This window comes from Vigna radiata, unplaced genomic scaffold (genome assembly GCF_000741045.1).
Source record: "Vigna radiata var. radiata cultivar VC1973A unplaced genomic scaffold, Vradiata_ver6 scaffold_228, whole genome shotgun sequence".
NCBI lineage: Eukaryota > Viridiplantae > Streptophyta > Magnoliopsida > Fabales > Fabaceae > Vigna > Vigna radiata.
Window position 1 is genome coordinate 172,025 of NW_014543255.1, and position 22,627 is coordinate 194,651.

At 34.4% G+C, this 22,627-nt stretch overlaps 1 protein-coding gene and 1 pseudogene across 1 annotated transcript; both read right to left on the minus strand.

Annotated features, from left to right (window-relative positions):
* Positions 1-8,649: 8,649 nt before the first annotated feature.
* On the minus strand, positions 8,650-13,138 carry LOC106753399 (annotated as a pseudogene).
* Positions 13,139-17,657: 4,519 nt separating this feature from the next.
* LOC106753393 (receptor-like protein kinase 2) lies at positions 17,658-21,873 on the minus strand. Its single transcript, XM_014635195.2, has 2 exons — positions 18,644-21,873; positions 17,658-18,441 (listed from the first exon to the last, which is right to left on the minus strand). Exons 1-2 carry the CDS (start codon positions 21,531-21,533, stop codon positions 17,927-17,929), a joined length of 3,405 nt encoding a protein of 1,134 aa, XP_014490681.1. The 5' UTR covers positions 21,534-21,873; the 3' UTR covers positions 17,658-17,926.
* Positions 21,874-22,627: the final 754 nt, after the last annotated feature.

The window sequence follows — 22,627 nt, forward strand, 5'->3', positions numbered from 1 at the left end:
AATGTGTCATGTTTTTTTATATAAAAAAACAAAAACAAAAATGTCATGCTTTAATGAATAAATAAATAAGGCAAAATAAACATTTTTTTTTGTCAATTGAATTAATACAAACTTTTTTCTTTTTACTTGAAGCTTTTGTGACTGGAAATTGTGAAAATAGTTTTCTTCTTCATCATTTTCCATCATCCTTTTTATCCAAAAAAAAATCAATTTTCAAGGGGCATAATCTTAAAGTGATCGCAAGTAATCTTTATAGCAAAAAAAAAACAAAAAAAAAAAATCAAGGGCAACTTATGTAAGAGGTTCTTGAACAAGTCACGTTGACATCATGTCATATTTTTTTTTTTCAAAACACAAGGAAAAAATGAAAGTGACAAACTTAATTTTTGAAGATTTTCATTTTTTGTGACAAGCATTTTTTTTAGCTCATTTAATAGTTTTCTTCAAATTCAATTTCTTGAAAAAAAAAACAAATGAATGCGATAACAGGAAGATATAAAAATAAAATATTTCTCAAATTTTTTTTTTCATTTTCATTTCGCAAAAAAAAAACATAGAAAGGGAAATCATTACATTTTGAGTAAATTATTATCTTTCGTTTTTTTATCATTTTTTTTTATTTGATAGTATTTTTTGTTGAGATATGTATGTGTGCATTGCTTGAAAACACTCATCCTCCAGCCTTCCCCCAAAAGAAAAAANAGATATGTATGTGTGCATTGCTTGAAAACACTCATCCTCCAGCCTTCCCCCAAAAGAAAAAAAGTTTGGCTCTAACAAACACTAATACTATCCACGAACTAGAGCATATTGATCTTNCCAAAGTTATTCTTGCTTGTGCTATTTAGGAACTCCCTAACTAGCCAAAAGCATGCAAAAGAAAATCAAACCAATTGGGGCAATCCTTTTTCAATAAATTCCTTCCTTATCCGTTACCTATCCTGAACAAAACCCATGCTTAAAAATTGGGGCAGCTTTGACATTCATGGATCCATATCTCCATACTCATTTTACCAAACACCAACATCTTTTTGGTGTATTGTATCTCATATTGATATTCACATATTGCACGCCAACGTGGTTGTCCCAGTTTCCTTTAAATCCTTTTAAATCTTTACCACTTTCAACTTTTCTGTGAATTCAAGCATGCACATATCAATGTCAAAAGAAAATGCCAAGCATTGTTTTGAATATCCAACTTTAGAATTTTTTTGGCACCCATTGTTTTTTCAAAAATGTAAGTCGTACATGAATTTGATGATTTCAAAGAAAACAAGATAATTCCTCAAAAATGAAGTAAAACAAAATCAATCAAAGGTTAAAGAATTTCAAAATACTCATTTACATAATTTTTCATCATAAAAAAAATCATTATCTGCATAATTAACTATCATGAATATCTTCGTCAATAAGATACTTTATGAATGGTTATCAAACCTCTTTCATTTCAAAAATACAAAAAGATCAACATGCATATAGGTTCAAGTTAGCCAGGTCTTTCTATATCGGTCTTCTACTCGGCAATGAAACCCTAGACTCAACATCATCAACTCCTACAATAACCATTGATTCAAAGTATCAAACACCATTACCATTACNATCATCGGCGCTTAGACTGTGGAGGCCTCAAACGCGAAGAAATTTAAAGAACCAATGGTCACAATTGGCGGTTCTTTTCTTCGTCTGCAAGAAGATCCCATCTCTCCCAAAGGACATGACCAGAGTGACTTTGGAGATGNTGGAGATGGTGGTGGAATTCCAGTATTTACATTTTATTCAATCACTTCACATGTGAAATTTGCTGAGGAATTGGTTCAGATGTTTAGGCTGGAATTGTGTTTGGAGCAATTACTTGTAACTTGGTTATGACACTTCAGAGGTAAAGCAATTGCATTGGTCAACTCAGCTTTATGACGATGAATTCAAAGATTTGAAAGACTACAGTTTATACTGTGAAGTAACTCATGGACCAGTTCCACCAAGTTTTAGGGATAGGAAGTCTGATGTTACCTCTTTAAGATTTGACAACCAACCCAATCCTAAGGTTTTACAGCTTGCAGAAGCAAACGTAAACGTTCTCAAAGTGAATGAGATATTTACAATGGATGGCAGGGAAATGCATGTTAGCATTGTTTAAAGCTTCCGGAATGAGTCTTTAACATTAAGTGACCTCGTGTTTGAAGAGAAAATGAATGAATAATAGACCTTCTAATATTTTTTTTAGAAGTTTTCATAGTTGGCCATGCGAAAAGAGCAACAAGATCTTCGTATGAGGATGAAATTTGTTCAAGGACAAAATTAGCAGAATTTGTGTCCGCATAGATAATATGCTGAATATATTGCAAATTTGAAGTAGCTGGAAATAACCTACAGACAACAACGAACGGGTTTGGCTATTTAGATTTTGAACTTGGCTGAAAATTAATTTCGATTAAGTTACTCGTGCACCTCCCTAGCAAGTATTTTGAGGAAAAGGTTGAAATCTTTAATATAGGAGGGCGAGAGAGAAGAGGTAAAAGTCAGCACCAGCACAAAAGAAAAGTTCAACATAAGTTACCACTCAAGCCAGAATGTCTTTGGATCAAAGATGAAGTTGGAAAGCAGTTCAATGTGAGATTCTTAGCTAGGGCAGAATACCTCAATGGGTAGCAAGTATCTACCAAAGAAGGACGATGATGAACAAATGCATGTTGACAATCATACTTCACATTGTCGTCCAAAGATGCATGGGGCAGGTAAAGCTGCTAATAAAAAAATATATGTCAAGAGGATTATACCTTCATTTTACACGGTTACTGCACAACGGCACATACGTCGACTGAGGCAACACATTTTTCTTTGGTATATGGAATGAAAGCAGTACTACCCTTAGAGGTAGAAATCTCATCCCTACGAGTATTAATGGAAACCCAGTCAGAAGAAGCATATTGAGTTGAAAACCGATTCGATCAACCTAATCTCATTGAGGAAGAAGATTGACCACGACATGCCACGGATAATTATACCAACAAAGAATGAAGAGGGCATTTGGCAAGAAGGTACGCTCTAAAGAGTTCCGAGAAGGCGAATTGGTCCTAAGAAAGATTTTGCCAATACAAAAGGATCACAGGGGCAAATGGACTCCAAATTATGAAGGCCCATATGTGGTAAAGAAGGCATTTGGTGGTGGGGCACTTATTCTCACAAGAACGAATGGAGAGAAGTTACCTTTGCCAGTTAATTCTGACACAGTCAAAAAAATCCTATGCACAATGATTCCATGATAGGGAATGCTCTTAAATTGGAATTGATAGAATTGTATTATAAATCTTTTTCATCTCTTAATTTTTAAAATGCCTCCCGAAAATAATGAGCATCACAAGCAGATTCACTGGGCGCGTGTTTGTTCTTAAAGGATGTCGTGGAATTAATTAAAATGAAACCGGAAATATGATAAAATATTTAGGTCTCACTTGAATTTTCACCCATATATTCATGCATCATGCATGCATCACCATAAGAAAAGCATAGCACACCATGCATCGCAACCATTCAACAAGAATTCGTGAAATCAGTTCAAGGAAGGTACATCAGTGGAAAAATTCAGAATTTTCAAAAAGGGTGTGAACAAGGTCTCACGCGAATTCCTACCCAAACATCAGTGTATCAACAAAATTCAAAGTTCAGAGCTATAAGAAGATCAATTCAAAATATATACTGCAACGCCATGATATCTCAACATCTCCAAATTTACCAGGTTCACCAGGTTTACGAGGTTTTGCGCTTCTCCAGGTTTACGAGGTTTTGCGCCTCTCCAGGTTTACGAGGTTTTTTGTGCCTCTCCAGGTTCTCTAGGTTTACAAAGCTTTTGCACCTCTCTAGGTTCACCAGGTTTACGAGGTTTTGCGTCTCTCCAGGTTTATAAGGCTTTTGCGCCTCTCCAGGTTCCCCAGGTTTACGAGGCTTTTGCGCCTCTCCAGGTTCACCAGGTTTACGAGGTTTTGCGCCTCTCCAGGTTNAAGGCTTTTGCGCCTCTCCAGGTTCCCCAGGTTTACGAGGCTTTTGCGCCTCTCCAGGTTCACCAGGTTTACGAGGTTTTGCGCCTCTCCAGGTTTACAAGGCTTTTGCGCCTCTCCAGGTTCCCCAGGTTTACGAGGCTTTTGTGCCTCTCCAGGTTCACCAGGTTTACGAGGTTTTGTGCCTCTCTGGGTTTACAAGGGTTTTGCGCCTCTCCAAGTTCACCAGGTTTACGAGGTTTTGCGCCTCTCCAAATTTACAAGGCTTTTGCGTCTCTCTAGGTTTACGAGGTTTTGCGCCTCTCCGGGTTTACAAGGGTTTTGCGCCTCTCCAAGTTCACCAGGTTTACGAGGTTTTGCGCCTCTCCAAATTTACAAGGCTTTTGCGCCTCTCCAGGTTTACGAGGTTTTTGCGCTTCTCCAGGTTTACGAGGTTTTTTCGCCTCTCCAAGTTTACGAGGTCTTTACACCTCTCCAGGTTTACAAGGTTTTTGCGCCTCTAAAAAAAACAAAAAGCCCAGTTTTCATCTTGGCATCAAAGCCCAATTCTCATCCTGGCACCAAAGCCCAGTTCTCATCCTGGCACCAAAGCCCAGTTCTCATCCTGGCACCCAAAGCCCAGTTTTCATCCTGGCACCAAGAAAAAAATATATTCACGAGATTCATACACCTATCCAGCAAAGTTCATATAGTACGACACACCCTCCCCAAGTGTCACAGCTCTTCAGCAGAATCCACAAGGTTGCTACACTCTCTACCAGGTACGCTTCGAGGTAATCTTTTTCCATTTCTTTGGACCCGAACGAAATTAATGTCTTTATCTTTATTTAGCTTTTACTATGATAACACAAAAAACTCCAAAGTTCATGTTATCTAGCAAAATCTAAATAAAGAGGGGCAGTTGTCAACACCCAATTTCGTCCGGAGAAATAAATAATCAAAATTAAAGAATAAGAGTATAATAATGAATGTTGGGCAAAGAAAAAAAGGAAAAGGAAAATAATAAAATAATCTTTCTTAATGTAGGACACATCACTTTAGAATGTTTTTGAAATATTAGTTTAATATGGTAATAATTTGAATTATATTGTCTGACAATAATTACAATCAATGTCTTGAATATTATTTNGATTGGTAAGATCCGAACCAGTATAAAATTATCTGTGCAAATTTCTCTCAACCTTACTCTTTTATTTATATTTATTATTTGCGTAGTAAGATAAATTGAGAAGAAATTAAAAGGCATACGTTTGAATTAAAAACCCTCTTGGTTTGTTATTCCACGCTAACAATTCCGTTGCAGCCGATTATAACAGAATTGTTATTTAATTTGTTATTAAGTTTTATATAAGGTGTTATGTTATATTATTTAACTGTTGAGATTAAGAATTTCTTCATAAGATTTTTAATGAAATAGGGTTAAAGAAAGGGAATTATTGATTTGGTCACTATTGTCAACATCCAATTTCGTCCAGAGAAATAAATAATCAAAATTAAAGAATAAGAGAATAATAATGAATGTTGGGCAAAGAAAAAAAGGAAAAGGAAAATAATAAAATAATCTTTCTTAATGCAGGACACGCCACTTTAGAATGTTTTTGAAATATTAGTTTAATATGGTAATAATTTGAATTATATTGTCTGACAATAATTACAATCAATGTCTTGAATATTATTTGATTTATTTTTCTTGCAATCAAGACCATTTCTTTCCCTATTTTGTCCATTGTCAATTAATTCTCAATTAAGACAAGATTGTCATAATATTACAATATGTGCCTATAAATACACACTCTGTGGAAGGAAAAAGGGACTGGAAAAATAGAGAAAAAGACCTATAGATAATAGAAATTGAAAGAAAGAGTATAGAGAAAAATATATAGGTTCTCACACCTAAGGGTTCTGTCAACAACAACCACCTGAGAAAGCACTAAGGAAGTTCNAGAAGCTAAAAAGGTATGTCGCCTCTACACTCTTATTTTTCTCTTTTTATTATGCTTTGAAGTTTTGTTCCAAAGATTTTTTATTTTACGCGCAGATAATGTTTTCTTAAAAATCATAATTTTCTTNAATTTAAGTACGCGTTGGACTATGGACAGTTTCTTCTTCTTCTTTTTTCTTAAAATATAAAAAAAATACAAAACTATTTAAAACCAAAAAAAGGTTAATTTTTGTTAAATTAAATCTTTTTATCAAAATTATGTGATCCCTTATTTCCGGGATTTTCAAAAATATAAATCAATCCATGTTTTTTTAAACAAACTCACAAACCTTTTTCTAGATAAAGAATTACGTGATCCCTGATTGTTCATTAATGGATGTACGTAGGACCAAGGTCAATCCTTGTCGGGTTCATAAAACAAAAAAATATTTTTTGTTTCCTAATAATTTTATTTTAGTTTAATTTCATTTTTATTTTTTTGGGGAAAATTATTTATTTTGGAAAACCACGTTAATTTTATACATTTAATTAAAGGTACTGCCTCTAGGCAGACGCAATAGGGTGTTAATACCTTCCTTACGCGTAATCGATTCCCGAACTTAAAAATCTGTTTTTCGTAGACCATGCTTTTATTTTAGGTTTTTGCATAGTGTTTCCATAATAAATTATGGTGGCGACTCCCAAAATATTTTCCAAACCCCGTTTGTTTTTCGGTTCGCCGTCCCGTCGCGATCTCGGTTGCGACAACTATGAGAAGATGAATTAGAATTTTAGAGAGTATTCTCTTCAACTCATGAACCACTGATTTGCACCAAACACGACCCAAGCAGAGGAAAGAGTATTGGATGATCAGGTTGGATAGCTCAAGGCCGGAAGCTATGGCGCGTCGCAGCTGGAAAGGACCCTTCTGCCAACGGTGATTGTGATGGTAGTTAACGGTGGTGAGCGACAACTATCGATTCGTGGATGATGGTTAACTATCCAAACATGAATCATGCATCTGAAACAACAACACAGAAACAAGAATAGGGCGAACATAGGAAATCGAGAGAAGGAAAAAGGAGAATACTTAATGGGGTCATGGTGTTTGGATTTCGAAATTTTGCCAACAACTGCAGGAAATGTTGTAGGTGGCACCCTAGTAACAGGGAAAAATAAAACATTAGAGAAATTTGAAAGCTTTAATATAAAAGGGAAAAATGAATTGAATCGAAAAAATCAAGAATTAAATTGGAAAAATGAAGAGAAAAAGAAAGAGATTGAAAAGATGTGGAAATTAGGAAATGGAAAGGAGGGATTCTGAAATGGAAAAGATGAATCTGAATTAGGAGACTAATTGCTCCATCGCTTTCAGCCATACAGGATCTGCCTTTGCTAGACCTTTCACCACCTTCATTGTTCAACAAAGTAAATCTCCGCGCATAAACGACATCGCTTAGCTTCTTGGTGTTGGGTGTTGCAATGTGGAACGGACTAGGTTGGTTTGATTTTTCTGTTTTGCAGGTTTCAGTAGAGGTGCTACGCGGTGGCTACAAGGTTCTGATGGCTGGGTCAGGTTCATGTGTTCGTCTTCTCTCATGTGTTCGTCAACTGTGTTTATTGATTAAATCCCTAATTATTTTTCTCTAATCCTATTTACTTAAAAAAAAAAATTTAATTCTAAAAAATTTCTAACAATTTAATTTTGTGTCACGTGTTAATTTAGTTAAATTTTTTTATGTAATATAACAGTTTTAAATAAGTAGATTAAGTATGTACTACACTGTATGTGAAAACTTAATCGATAAAGCTTAATTAACTTAATTGAGACATCTACACAAATATGAAGATCCATATGATATTTTCCAACAAATATAAGGACATCAGAGTTTAAACCAACAATAATATAATTAAGGATTAAATATGTTTTTAATCCCTATACTTTGGGGCGATTTTGGTTTTAGTCTCTTTCAAATTAAGGTATAATTTAGTCCTCCAACTTTAGAAAACTCTGGTTTTAGTCCTTTTTACCAATTTTTTTTTAACTTTATTTGTTGTTTCAAGCATGTTTCATTATAGCATTTGGATTGTTTACACTGTTTGACACATTTTTTTTTCAATGTTAACTTAGAAACGCGTTTGAAACAATAAATAAAGTTAAAAAATTTGGTAAAAAGGACTAAAACCAGAGTTTTCTAAAAAGTTGAAGAACTAAATTGTACCTTAGTTTGAAAGAGAACCAAAATCGCCTCAAAGTATAGGAACTAAAAACATATTTAAGCCTATAATTAATTATTATAAATATTAAATCTTCTTAGGCATGAAACTATTATACCTTATAATAATAAAAATTATCCTTTTTTTATCTATAATCAAAATCAAACAAATTAATATCTTAATAAAGGTTTTTTTAAAGTAAAATTAAAATTAAGCTCTGTCCCAAAAAAATTAATAATTCTATTTTTAAATTTTCTAAATAAATATAATCTTTCTAATATAATTTTATTAAATAATTTTGGTTTGAATTATTTATATTATTTAATACATTTCAATTTAAATGTGAGTCTAAAATATTTTTTAATACATAATAAAATTTAACCTTTTTGAATTAAATTTTCTTTTATCTATTTTTACTTTTAAAATTTAGAAATTAAAAAATATAAAATTTTGGACATATACTAATTCTAATATATACTAAGAGAAATTAAGAGAAATGATCAGGATTGAATTGGACTGTATCTTGTAAGGCAAGACAATAAGAATTTTCAATGACAATGTTGTATCTTATGAAAAGAGAAATGGAGGCGCCTATCACAGAATTAGATCTTGCTCATATACCCAGCGATACCCATAATTTTTTATATACACAGCATCACCGAATTTTTTCATCTCCGGTATGCTAAATCTCAGGGTAAGCCAAACACATTGTTCAATGAACTGCTTCCGGGAGAAATAAAATAGCCACATGTGGTCTGACTTGTCCATGGTTGAATCTCTTCTCAAATCGAGTGGAGGTTTTTTAGTGGGATAGTGTTGTCTTTGATATCTAATTTCCATTTGATTGCCTCTACAGAATATTACACAGCACACCACCAATCCAATCATTGTCATTATGGACGGGAGAGGAATTAATTTCTATAAAATTGTACAGGCTCTCAAACTGATTGTTGAACCACTCGGTTATTTCACTTCCAGGAATAATACTTTCAACATCTGGACCAATTGTGGTGGATGTAAGACTCCCGTATTCATGATTCGCCTTTTACAACGACAGAGTTATGCGTTAATATCTGTTTTCTTTCATAATAAATAGATGGTTTGATTGGTTCTTTTGTCTCCAGTTTGGTTGAAGTGTGTCAAATTCGTCCCTTTTTTAGAAAAATGTCAATTTCGTTTTCATATAGAAAAAATTTGTGTCAATCAAGTCATCTCCGTTAAAAACAAACTAATAGTGTTAAAAAACTTAAATTGATTAAATAGATTAAAAGAAAGGGAAGAGGGAGGGAGGAGTGTGCACACCTTAACAAGTTGTATCATCCATGAAATACTCATGCTTGAGCATCGTTCCCTCTCGAGTAATTCTGGGCAATTGAAAATGATTAATCCTGCCTTGTCTTCATCGTCCTCTACTAAACGTCCAAGGATAGAAGGTGAATATGGGAATGGTAGCATGTAAACTTTTGAGGGCAATTGGGTTCGTGAAGGGAGATCAGGTAAGTATTTCAATCGCTTGCAATGTTGTAAGTTTAAATAATACAGTTTGAAAAGGTCCTTGAGGTTGGGAAGTGTAGTAAAATTGTTTTCCTTCAAATTTAGCTTCTCTAAGCAATGTAGCTTTCCAATGGCATCAGGAATTTGAACCAAGTTGCAGAAGCTTAGATCGAGTTCACGCAAACAAGAGTGACTGGGAGAGGAGGGTAACAAATTGCTAACTGAGTCTCTTTGTGATCTCAAATACAACAATTCTGAAGGCCAAGAAAGCATTTCTTTTAAGAAAGTGGGTGTTGACTGGAAGTGAATAGGAGCTTTAACTAAATAAAGCTTCTTCAGATGCTCTGTGTTCCTTGGTTCATCTAATAACTCATTGTTATAAAGTTTTGAACACCCAGAGATACTTAGATATTCAAGAGAGTTTAGGCCAAATATGTTCCTTGGTAAGCTCACTAGCTCTTTACAGTTTTTCAAATTCAAAATAGCAAGCCTTCTCAAAAGACCTATCGATGGATTGATTTTTTGGAGCCGTATGCATCCTTCAAGATCTACCCTTTCAAGATTTAGGGCCTCTCCAACATTTGGCATCTCAATTAAATCTTTGCAGTAAGACAGATCCAAACGTTTCAAATTGTGCAGTAGCTACAACAATTTGCAGAAGGAAACAAAATTAGTAATGGCACAATTGGGTTTTCTTTAATTTCCTTTTTCAGAAATTAGTTAAAGGAAAAAGAAAATATAAAGAGAGAAACTGTTTTTAAAAATTAGAAATGGAAAATTAATTAATGTATACTACCTTTGTGCCTTCCCAAAGTCGTTGAATACTGCTCCATCTCAGTTTTAACTCAATTAGTTTGTCGGGCCGAAAACTTGGAGGCAAACATTTAAAAGGATACTTGTTCCAAGTAAGATATCCTAGTTCATTAGAAAGATGATTGAGACTTCCTGAAAAGTTCACGTTCTCAAGTTTAAGCAACTTTAGCTGTCCAATGTTCGACAGACCATCTGCCCTCATTGTTGTTTTACCAAACATCCATTCTTCATTTTTTACAACTATGGCTTCAAGATTGTCAATTTCCTACACCATTGCACAAAAGGATCAAATTTTGAGATTTTTTTTTTCAAGTATATACAAATACTAAAAGTTGCATCCTAAGATTTTATAATCAAACTATCAATTTAACCTGATTGTGTGCCATAACATTGTGGAAATCTTGGTAGTCCCACAACCTGCTCCACTTCCTGGGCTCCTTAGGTGATTTTTCTCGAACAATACTCCTTCCCATATCCATTAGCAAGCTATGCATATATATCCTTCCATAGTTATTGGTTATGAGTGATTTATCAATAAGAACTTGCATGCCAAATTCAGGATGAAATCCTCGGAAACTTAGAATTTCCTTCACGTATATTTCTTCATACCCATTGTAGAAGCAAGCAATATCCAAAAATGTTTCTTTGTCTCCTTCGTCCAGCTCATCAAAACTTATACGTAAAACATCCATAATACTTTTACTTTTATTCTCTTTTAGCCTAGCCAATGCACTTTTCCATTGAGATACACTTCGGCCAAACAAAGATGAACCAATTACTTCAATTGCCAAAGGATGTCCTTGAGCATGTGATAGTACATCACGAGCCAACTTTTCATAATCGCTCAAAATATAATTAACTTTGAAAGCATTTCTACAGAATAGTTGGGCAGCATTTTCCCAACTCAACGGCTGGACTTGATAAACATCATCCACTCCATGCATTCTTAATATATGTTCATCTCTAGAAATTATGATAATTTTGCTCCCTCCACCTAAGCATTCACGCAACATAATGTCTCTATTTCCTGGAAACATCCTTAGTTATTCAACTTGATCAACATTGTCAAGAACTATGAGTGCCCTGGCATTGTGTAGCTTAGACCACACCAAACATGTTCCTTCAAAACCATTGTAAATCTCCAGACTTTTTTCGTTTAGAGACTGTGAAATCAACTGTTTTTGTAGACCTAATGAACTAGAATCTCGATAAATTTTGCTTAAATCATCAATAAAACAATGAAAATCATATTGATGACAAATTCTTTCATATAAAGTCCAAGCAAGACTTGTCTTTCCTATGCCACCCATCCCACTAACTCCAACGACTCGAACATCATTAAGAGATCCATAACACAGAAGATCTTTTAATTCTTGAACCCGAGACTCTATTCCAACTAGTTCATCCTTTGGAATACTAGAAATTTTGGGACCCAAAATATTTGTTATGTTTTGAAAATTTCTTCTATCTGCACATATTGTGGCCTGAAAATTTAAATGAAATGAATGCAAAACGTCACACAACACAACAAAATAGAGTATATGTATTTACAGGACAAAGTAAACGTAAAACTTTTTTAACTTTCAAACTATTTTCATCAAACAAGTATACATTTTGGACTTAGTTTGCATGTTTCCTCCCAAACCTGTGTGTAATCATGACTACTAGGAAAGTCCTAGAAAGGTAAGAAAATGTATCGTGATTACTCTAAAGCAAAATAACTGTCAAGATGCAGAACACAGTAAATAATTTAATATTAACAGATTTTGTAATGGCATGCTTATATATATATATATATATATAAAAGTCATACCAATAACAACACATCAACCACTCTGTTAAACTTTTCCTAAATTCTTAACATCTCTCAACTCTAGTTTAGAAAGGGAGAGTGAATTTCAGAAAACAGCAGGAACTAGAAAGTATTAAATAAATTCATAGGTATATAACTAACTGCATAATTATATATATATATATATATATATATATATATATATATATATGTGTGTGTGTGTGTGATCGATCTTGAAACGAGAGAGGATTACTCACTTATTTCGGATATCCCAACCAGAGAGATTGGCCACTTCTGTGAGAGCTTCTCTCCATCTCTTAGCTTCCTCCATCTTGGCTTTATTTTCTCTGAATCTGTTTTCGTGTTCTGCAAATGTTTTTTCATAACATCCACTCTGTTTGCGAACCACCGAAGGATCAACATCATAAAATATAGGTATAACACGTCTTGGCGAAGTTTGAACGCAGTTACGGATCTGTGCGAGTTCACGCAAGCACCAAATGGAGGAAGCATAGTTGTTTGAGAAGACAATAATGAAAAGTCGAGATGCTTGAATGGCTTGCAGCAGCTCGGGTGCAATGGATTCACCTTTTTGGAGATCTTGATCATCTTTGAAGGCATGAATGCCTTTTGTACGGAGAGCTTGAAAGAGAAAACCAGTAAAGTTGTTCCGCGTGTCTTCACCACGGAAGCTCAAAAATACGTCGTATGTGTTAATTGCATGAGATGAAGAAGAGCTGTATTGGACGATGGCGTTCGAAGGCATTAGTGAAACCCTGTGAAAGTGGAAAGCAAACATAGAAGAAATATAGATCCACCATTGCAAAAGTAAACGCCAATTCTATTTTTTTTAATGGAATAAATATAAAAATATAGATCCATCCCTGACGTGAATCGCATTTCATTTTTTCAGCCTCTTCTAAGAAGGTCATATTTATTATGTGAATGATCTGTCTACAAGTTTTGCGTTTTTTCATATAATTGTGCTTATAATAATCATCAGTCATATTCATGACATCTTATTTGCTTCCTCGGTCAAGATATGGATTCATTTTTATTCCTGGAAAATAAATCCTTATCTTTTGCCACCGCGCGTTTACTTTCCTAAATCGAATAAGTTGTAGATTAATTTAAAGAGAAATGATTTTTTCACATACATTGATTTTTTATATTAATTTGACATTATTTTTATTTACTTTTTACTCACTTATTTTTTTAAAAAGGTTTAATAGGTTCAAAGGTCCTTATATTTGGAGGTTTGTTTCAATTGGGTCCTCCAATTTTGAAAGTGATCAATTAGGTCCCTAATTTTGTTAATTTGAATCAATAAAAGTTTTTCCATTAAATGCAGTTAACGCCGTGAAGTTTTTGAACATGTGGCATGCTGACGCTTCCAGGTGGCACCGTTTCAAGTGCATAAAAGGGTGAAATCCCTTTTAATTTAGGGATTTCACCTTCAAATACACCCTTTTAATTTAGGGATTTCACCCTTTTATAATCCACCTATGCACTTGAAACGATGCCACGTGGAAGCGTCAGCGTACCACATGTTCAAAAACTTCACGGCGTTAACTGCATTTAACAGAAAGGCTTTTATTGATTCAAATTGACAAAATTAAGGACCTAATTGATCACTTCAAAAATTGGAGGATCCAATTGAAACAAACCTCCAAATATAAGAACCTCTGAACCTATTAAACCTTTTAAAAACTATAAAACTTTACATTTTTTAAACCATTTTATCCTATATGTCAAATAGATATAAAAGTTTGTATGATATTATGACTCTAATTTAACATTATTCAATCTAGCGGTTTGATTGAAGTCTGCAACATTGATCGAATCAAAACCCTGGTATCCATCGGTGCGTGTTTAATTGTGTTTCAAAAAGAAAGATTTTTCATTTATATTTTTTATTTTCGTAGCTTACTTATATCTACCTACATAACACAGATTTACTTTAGGTCAGAATTGGATTTTCGGAAGGTCATGACTTTTAATTTGATTTTTTCTGGTCGAAATATTTCTTAAAGTATAAACAAAGTCTCATATCAAATAAAATAAGAGATGGACATGAATTTATATACACAGAATATAAAAGGGTTTTAGAATGGTACCAAAAGCAAATTTGTGAGTTTTTAGCTCAAAACAATATTTTACTGAAAAATTTGATTTTTGGGAAACTGGATATTGCAATAGTTTTTTATTTTTTTATGAATTTTGTTAAAATAAAAAAGAAAAAAAAATTATGTGAAAATATTTATTTAAATTTGAATTTTTTTAAAATATACTTTTTTTAATAATTAATTATTTTTATTTATTAAATCATAGGAGGTAGAATAACAATTAAGAAGTAAAAACTGTATATATACATTAAACAAATAAAAATTCAAATATTAAAGAAATAAAAATAAATAAATGTGTACGTATATTTCGTATAATTCAAATAGGAAAGAAATAAAAAAAATAAATGTATAAGTATATTTAATATAACTCAAATATGAAAGCAATAAAAAAGAAATGTATAAGTATATTTAATAAAATTTGAATAACGAGTAAAAATATAGAAATTATACAAAAACAAAAAATAAAAAATTATGAAATGTAAGTAAAAATTATGAAATTATAAATTAAATGTCAACACTAGTGCAGAAAGTGCTTTAGATGTATGATATTTTGGACTTTTAACATCAGATCCGAATCCGGCGTCTTTATGGGTGACGTTAATAGGACGTCGAACTCTATAGGTCAAACGTTATATAGACATCGGACTATATAGGTCAGACGTCTATATAGAAGTTGGACTCTATAGGTCAGACAACTAAAACGTCGTCGTATTTATTTGGATTTTTCTCCACTTGAGGCCTCTCGAGTTGCTCCTAGCTCATAGTGATTCGAGTTTACAACTTTATATTTTAGTTGAAGAGAATGGATTGTACATTTTTTTTTGTTGTATTGGATGGTTATAAAAATGTAAAGGAGGGAATTGGAGGGGTGCAAAACGCAAGAAATCGCTGCCCAAGAACGCCGCCCAAGGACACGAGCAAAACTGCACCAAACCCAACGAAAACACATTTTAACCGGTTCAAATGAAAGATAATTAATCAAAGAGTAATGTAATTGGAGCAAAATTAATTTTAAACGGTGCAAAAGTGAGAAAACGAACCTGAAAAACGTAGCCCATGGAGAGAAAACGCAAGGAAGATGATGAACAATGAGTGTGTGTTACTGCTGCCTCGCGTTTGCAGTGTTTTAATGCAGATATTTAGAAGTCGATTCCCCCGTAACAGACGTCTATAGAAGTCGGTTCCTGCCATAACAGACGTCTATAGACATCGATTCCCCCCACAACAGACGTCTAAATGACTTTAGATGTCGGAGTGGCAAGATCAGATGTCTAAATGGAGTCAAAAAGTGACTTTTTAAATTTCTGGGCTGAGTATTTAGAAGTCGATTCTCGCCATAAAAGATGTCTATAGACGTTAGTTCCCCCCACAACAGACGTCTAAATGACTTTAGAAGTCGGAGTGGTGGGATCAGATGTCTAAATGGAGTCAAAAAATGACTTTTTAGATTTCTGGGCTGAGTATTTAGAAGTCGGTTCCCACCATAACAGACGTCTATAGACGTCGGTTCTTCCCACAATAGACTTCTAAATGGCTTTAGAAGTCGGGCCCAGTAGCCGACGTCTAAATAGTTGTTTTATTTACGAAAAATGTCACAGATAATTTTTTACGTTGGATATTCGAGGATCAGACGTCTAAAAGGTGACGTTAAAGGCCTTTTCTGCACTAGTGTAAGAAATAAGTAGTGTTTTATTATTATGAAAAAAGAATGGTAAGAAATTTTTTTAATATTATGGCATGAGATTTTGTTATAAAATAATTCAAGCTTATAACATTTTTAAATAAATAATTAACATAAAATGTTTATAACATTCAAATTATTCTCTTAAAAAAGTTTGTCATAAAACACAAATATATAAAGAAAATAACATTATATTAGTTTACTTACAAAACATTCTAAAAGTATTATATTAGTTCACTTACAAAATATTCTAAAAATAACGTCAGAAACTCCACCATCATAAGTGGATGATCAACTATAAACATAGTTAGACTTTTTAACCTTCATAAAATTCAATAAAAAGACATTGTCTCCATTGAGATCGTTAATGAATATTAATGAATCACATGTTGAACATTTTCATCATTCCTTAAGAAAACAAAGTCAAAAGCTCTTTAACAAATTGAAAAGAGATACGATATCACAAATGACTTAACCCTGACTCTCATGGTCCCAACAAATGACTTTTAGTAATCCGTAGCATATAACAGATAATAATTCCATTTGAAAAATTACAAAAAAAAAAATTCCATCTTCAAAATCTACACCAACATTAAAGGAATTGAACATCTCCTAAATAAAAACTATCTTGTATATTCAATGTGGATCTCCCATAATGATGTTGTGGTATTTGTAAAATTATGTACCGCTTTTGTTTTAGGAGGTTAAACTTTTTATCACATAATGCCAAATTTATGTCAAACTCAATTTTAGTACATATGATTTAAAAAATTATGCCAGACTTAAAACTAATCGACATAATTTTGTCTATTAGATCTAGGTTCGACATAAATTTAAACGAAATATTTAGAAAAATATTATATCGTATATTTGTTATGTGGAAGTTTTCATGACATAGAATTAATGATGATTTTTTTTTTTTGTCTTAATGTAGGAAATCACAAATAATATGAAACGGGTATAAGATCAATTTTGTGGTAGTTTTTTCTTTCTGCCACCCATTAGTCGCTTTTTAGTTTTTCATTATAAGTTTCTTTTTTTCTTTTTTTTTTTAAGTCATCCCTCGGGTAGCTTGTGCCACGGTCCATTTTATCTAACATTATGTTCTATTAACTACTCATCAATGTTGGCGGTTTCCAATATTTCTATTAGTGTTGAAGATTATATAGACTAGTAATATGTTGAAAGTAATGAATTTAAGTTGATTATATGTTTTTCCTTTTTATACTATTTACTAAAATTGTATTTTGTTTCTAATTCAAAACATATACGATTTTCATCTATACATTTTATAAAAGAATTATACTGAGTTGTACTAAGGAGTAAGATAGAATTAAAAGAGTTGTAGTAAAGAGAAAGAAACTCTAACCATGACATTTTATATTTTTTTTATAAAGTATAGGAATAAAATTGGTATATACATTGAAGTAGATATAAAATATAATTTTAGTTAATAGGTTGTGGATAAATAACATATTTGATGCTTTTAAAAATTATGGGGGTGCACTTAGAAATTCTGGAGGAGCATGAAGGAAAAGCCAGAAAATCGAACGAAGTCTGAAAAGAAAAGAAAAGGGACCAAGATCACCACAGCAGCAAGACAAGGTTGGAACTTGGAAACATGAAATTCATCAGCTCTAACACTGGCTGGATTTTATTGTTGTGCTGACATGATCTGAATTTGAAAATAGATATCAGTAAGTACAAGCTATTTTGATTTGGATACACTTCAATGATACTCCAGAAGCCACACATGCAGTTTCTGGATCTATTTGTTGATTTTAATTCAGCTATAACATAATTTACAAGCATATAAAGAACAAGAACACAAGGATCATTGACAAAGAAAGTGATTAGAACAGAATGCTTATGCTTTCCTTAGATTCATCATTTGGAACCCATCTTGACACTTGAAGATAAATGCAGCAGAGAAGACACAGAGAAGCTTGAGTTATTGCTTTTTGTTTTCAAAGTTTGCATGATTGGTACTGATGAAGAAGCTGCTGGCAGAACTCCAGCAGAGTTTTTATTCCCAGATGTACCATTTGCAGGAGACCCTTTTAGAAGCACATCAAATTTTGCATACTCCTCCCTTTCATGCTTTATCTCCTTCAGCATAGCCGCGATATCTCTCATTGTTGGCCTTTCATCAGGAGATGAGTTCACACACAATAATGCTATTCCCAATGCCTGCATCATTTCCTCTATCTCTGATTCTGGTCTAGAGAGTAAGCTAGGATCAAGCACTTCAAGACCCTTTTTCTGTCTCACCCAATCAACAACATGTACACCATCTGGTATGGTTGGATCAATTGGTTGCTTACCTGTCAACACTTCTAACAAAACTACTCCATAGCTGTAAACATCACTCTTCTCTGTGATCTTCATCATATAGCCATATTCTGAAACAGTTTCAAAGTCAGACTCAGTAAGGTAAACAAATTGTCTAAAATCTGTCAAAAGATGTAAAATATGATAGAAAATGAAGCCAGTGATTTCATTAAGTCCAAGCAACTGTGTAAGGCTTCCTAAAACAAACTATTGCCTGCAGTTTCTTCACACTAAGTAAGAATGTAATCAAGTAGGTGTGGAAGGTTCACTAACCTGGAGCAATATATCCGTAGGAACCAGCAACTGTATTGGAAGAACGACCAAAATCACCATCATCAACAAGTTTAGCCAAGCCAAAGTCAGCAATGTAAGGTTCAAATTCAAGGCCAATGAGGATATTATTGGCTTTAATATCTCTGTGGACTATAGGAGGGACACAGTCATGATGTAGATATGCAAGGCCTTCTGCAGCACCTAACAAGATTCTGTACCTAAGTTCCCATTCCAGAGAGTTTCCACTTCTCTCATGAAGTAGACTACTCAAACTTCCATTCGGCATGTAATCGAAAATAAGCAATCTTGTTTGTCTGTTCCAGCAGCACCCCAAGAATCTGACAATGTTCTTATGACGGATTGAGCCAAGGGTCTTGACCTCAGCTGAGAATGAATCACGAACTCCACTTTTTTCTTCCTTAAATGCTTCTTCTGCGTCAATAGTTGTTGGCCACAATTTCTTCACAGCAATCACTTCACCATTGTCCATTTCAGCTCTATATACAACACCAGAACATCCCTTTCCAATAATATTTCTATCAACTAAGCATCTCAGTATTTGTTCCACTGAAAAGTTTAGCTTCTGAAATGGTATGAACTGCCATGGCCATGAGTCTCCCAGTTCTGAATCATCATCTCTAATAACTCTCCTTGCTTTGATGACAGCAGTTATCCCCATAACGATCATTATCACTGTCAAGGCTATCAGCAATCCAATGGCTAGCTTAAGCCTTTGGGATTTCCTTACTTCATTTCCGTTCAGTGACATATCAGTCTTGCTGGAATCCTTCACAAAGCATGCGAGCCCTTGATTTTCAGTGAAGTCTTTTGATGTCAACTGCCTGAAAAGCTTGTTATCTGGAAGACAGCCAGAAAATTTGTTGTAAGAAACATTGAGTGAGACAAGGTTGTCTAACTCAGCAAGAGGTTTCAGATCTCCTTCCAACTGGTTGTGTGAGAGGTCCAATATGGAAAGCTTGTTAAGAGAAGATATCTGAGCTGGGATTATTCCACGGAGTGAATTGCAACTAAGATTAAGAGCAATTTCTAGAGTCTCAATCCGGCCAAGCTCAGCTGGTATGTTTCCACTGAGGTTGTTGCTGCTAAGATCAAGCAGCTGGAGATTTGAACATAGGCTCAATGATGCAGGAATAGGTCCAGAAAACAAGTTATTGCTTAGGATTAGTTTACTCAGAGAAACAAGACGGCCCAAACTTGCTGGTAAAGGACCTGAAAACCTGTTGGAAGATGCATCCAAAACCTGAACTGCTGATAGTGAAGATAAATAATTAGGCAGAGGACCTTCTAAGTTGTTGCTGCTTAAGTCTATCATTTGCAGTTCAGAGCAGCTTCCAATCTCATCAGGCACTGGACCGGAGAGGCGGTTCCCAGAGAGGTCTAAAAAGTTCAAGCTCTTCAGGTTGCCTATTGTCTTGGGAATGCTACCAGTAATCCTGTTGTTTCCAAGCCTCAACCTTATAAGGGAGCTGCAACTGCCTATTTCATTTGGTACGAAACCTGATATGTCATTGGAAATCAGAAGCAGTTTTGTGAGGTTTTGGAGCTGGAATAGGCCAACGGGAATACTACCAGTGAGTGCATTGCGTGACAAGTCCAGTGCTTGGAGATTACTGCAGTTCCCCAAAGTGGAGGGAATGCTTCCCTCAAGCTGGTTCTGCCAAGCTAAGAACACCATGAGGTTTGACAGCTGACCAAGCTCTGGAGGAATTAAGCCTGAGAGCTGGTTTGTGTCAACTTGCAACTGTTGAAGATTTTTAGCATTTGAAAGACTGGAAGGTATTGAACCAGACACATTGTTATCACTAATCATAAACTCCTCTAGATTCAAGAGACCCCCCAAAGATACAGGAATGGTCCCAGATAGAGAATTTAAGGAGAAATCAAATTTTCTCAAGCTTGTACAGTTACCAATCTCTTCTGGGATAGCCCCCAAAAGACCATTCTGCCAGAAAAACAACTGTTCCAGCTTCTTGAGCTTGCCAAGCTCAGACGGAATAGACCCTGATAAGCTATTTTCATACAAGAACAAATTAACAAGCTCGGAACAGTTACCTAACTCCGGTGGAATTTCACCGGACAGCATGGTGGTATAGATGGACAAAGTCTGAAGCTTTGTGAGCTTACCCAAAGAAGCAGGCAAAGAACCAGATATTCTGGTATCAGCCAGCCCCAAAACTGTCAAATTGCTGCATTCTCCTAACTCTTCAGGAATCTTCCCAACTATGTCTTTGTTCCCTCCTGCTCTTAGGGACTCAAGTTGTGACAACTTCCCCAGCTCAGGTGGGATAGTCCCACTTATCTGATTGTCAAAAAGGAGTAGATTTTTTAAAACAATGCAGTTGCTTAACTCCACAGGGATCCTTCCAGTAAGCTGGTTAGAGTTCAAAGACAAGTTCTGAAGTTTCTGGAGCTTTCCAATGCTTGCAGGAATTGAACCAACAAGATTGTTGGAGCTGAGGTCAATAACAGTGAGGGAAGAGCAATCACCAATGTCTGAAGGGATGGTTCCAGTTAGATTGGAATCAGATAAGACAAGCTTTTGAAGAGAGTGAAATGAAGAGAGGTTGGAAGGTATAGGAAGCTCTAGAGGGATGGATTGTATGTTGATTTCAGTGACAAAGCCTAGTGAGGAGCATGTTATGAATGTCCAGTTGCATGGATTGGAATGAAGAATGTTCCAGTTGGAGAAAGAAGGAGGAGGTGGTGATGCAGAAGCATGGAGCCAAGAGAAGAGAGTTGAGGCTTCGTGATTTGCAGAGAAGGCAATGCCATAGAGAAAAGTAAGTTGGAGGAGAATGATACAAAACAATGAAGAAGAAGAAGGAGAAGAAGAGGAAGAGATGTACAAGGATTGCCTCGAGCTGAGCATTGAAACAATGAAACATTTGCCTCAAATTCCAAACTTTTCTTCTCCTTGGGTTTGAGTCATTGGGTTTTGCACTCTTCACTCAACCTTGTGAGAATGTGTATGCTGTGGATTTCTTGCTTTGAACTCAAACTCACAATAGCACTTCTCTTTCCAAAACAAAGCTAAAAGGAGCAGTTCACACAAGCCAGAAGAGAATAAAATAACATAAAACTGAATGCCTAGAGATCAGAAAATCTGCAGCAGCTGCAGAAGTAGCACCACCCCACCACACTAAAGATGCTTCTTTGTGTCTAAGCAAAAAGCATTAGAATAATGGGGCTGTGCCAGGTGGTGTTTCTTGCAATGAACATAGGCATCTTATTATATACCTCTGGAGCTTACCTGCACTGCACATACATCTGATTTATGTCTTTTTTTTTCTATTGCTCAGTTATTGAGTCATGCTACTTTCTTAGCCACTGGTTTTCTTAAACCCTCTCTCATTTTTAGTGAAAAAGTTTTAAAGAAAAGTTGCCCAAATTCTTAATAAATTATTGTCTCCATCACACATATCTTTCTGGGCATTCAAGCTATTTTGGCCTACAGTAAGAAACTAGAAAATTTACTGTTTAAGAAATTATCTCTACTGTTGAATGTTCTTTTCACACATATTTTATACACTCAAACCAGTAAAAGTGTCAATTAAATTCTAGTTACATATTGAAAAGACTTTATTCTTTGTTAAACTTTTTATCATAATGTTTATAATAATATCATTTTGAATGAACTTAAAGATGATATAAATAAGTTCATAACCATTCAAAATCTTAGTGAAAACTGAGTGAACTTAGGTTGATTATATTGCTGAGGTAATTTACTGAGCAGTATTTAGAGAATGTGGGCAAGCTTGTAAATATTATTAAAGGTCTAACTATTTAGTTGGAAATTATTTTATATTCCAGTTTCTAATGTTATTATGAAAAATCATTTATCCAAATATCTTAATGGTTTCCTATTAATTGTTATTAGGTTGTCTTTGCAAGTCCATTGTTTCCGTAAAGAATAGATTTGTGATTAATTGTTGCATATTTTTTCCAGTTATTTGTAAGGGCGAA

What these genes read in the sequence shown, in the direction of transcription:
- LOC106753393 (XM_014635195.2), bottom strand. Translation starts at nt 21,533, where the DNA reads ATGCTCAGCTCGAGGCAATCCTTGTACATCTCTTCCTCTTCTTCTCCT. An exon ending in CTACGGATATATTGCTCCAG is followed by an intron (nt 18,442 to 18,643) that starts GTTAGTGAACCT and finishes AAACTGTTTCAG; the next exon opens with AATATGGCTATATGATGAAG.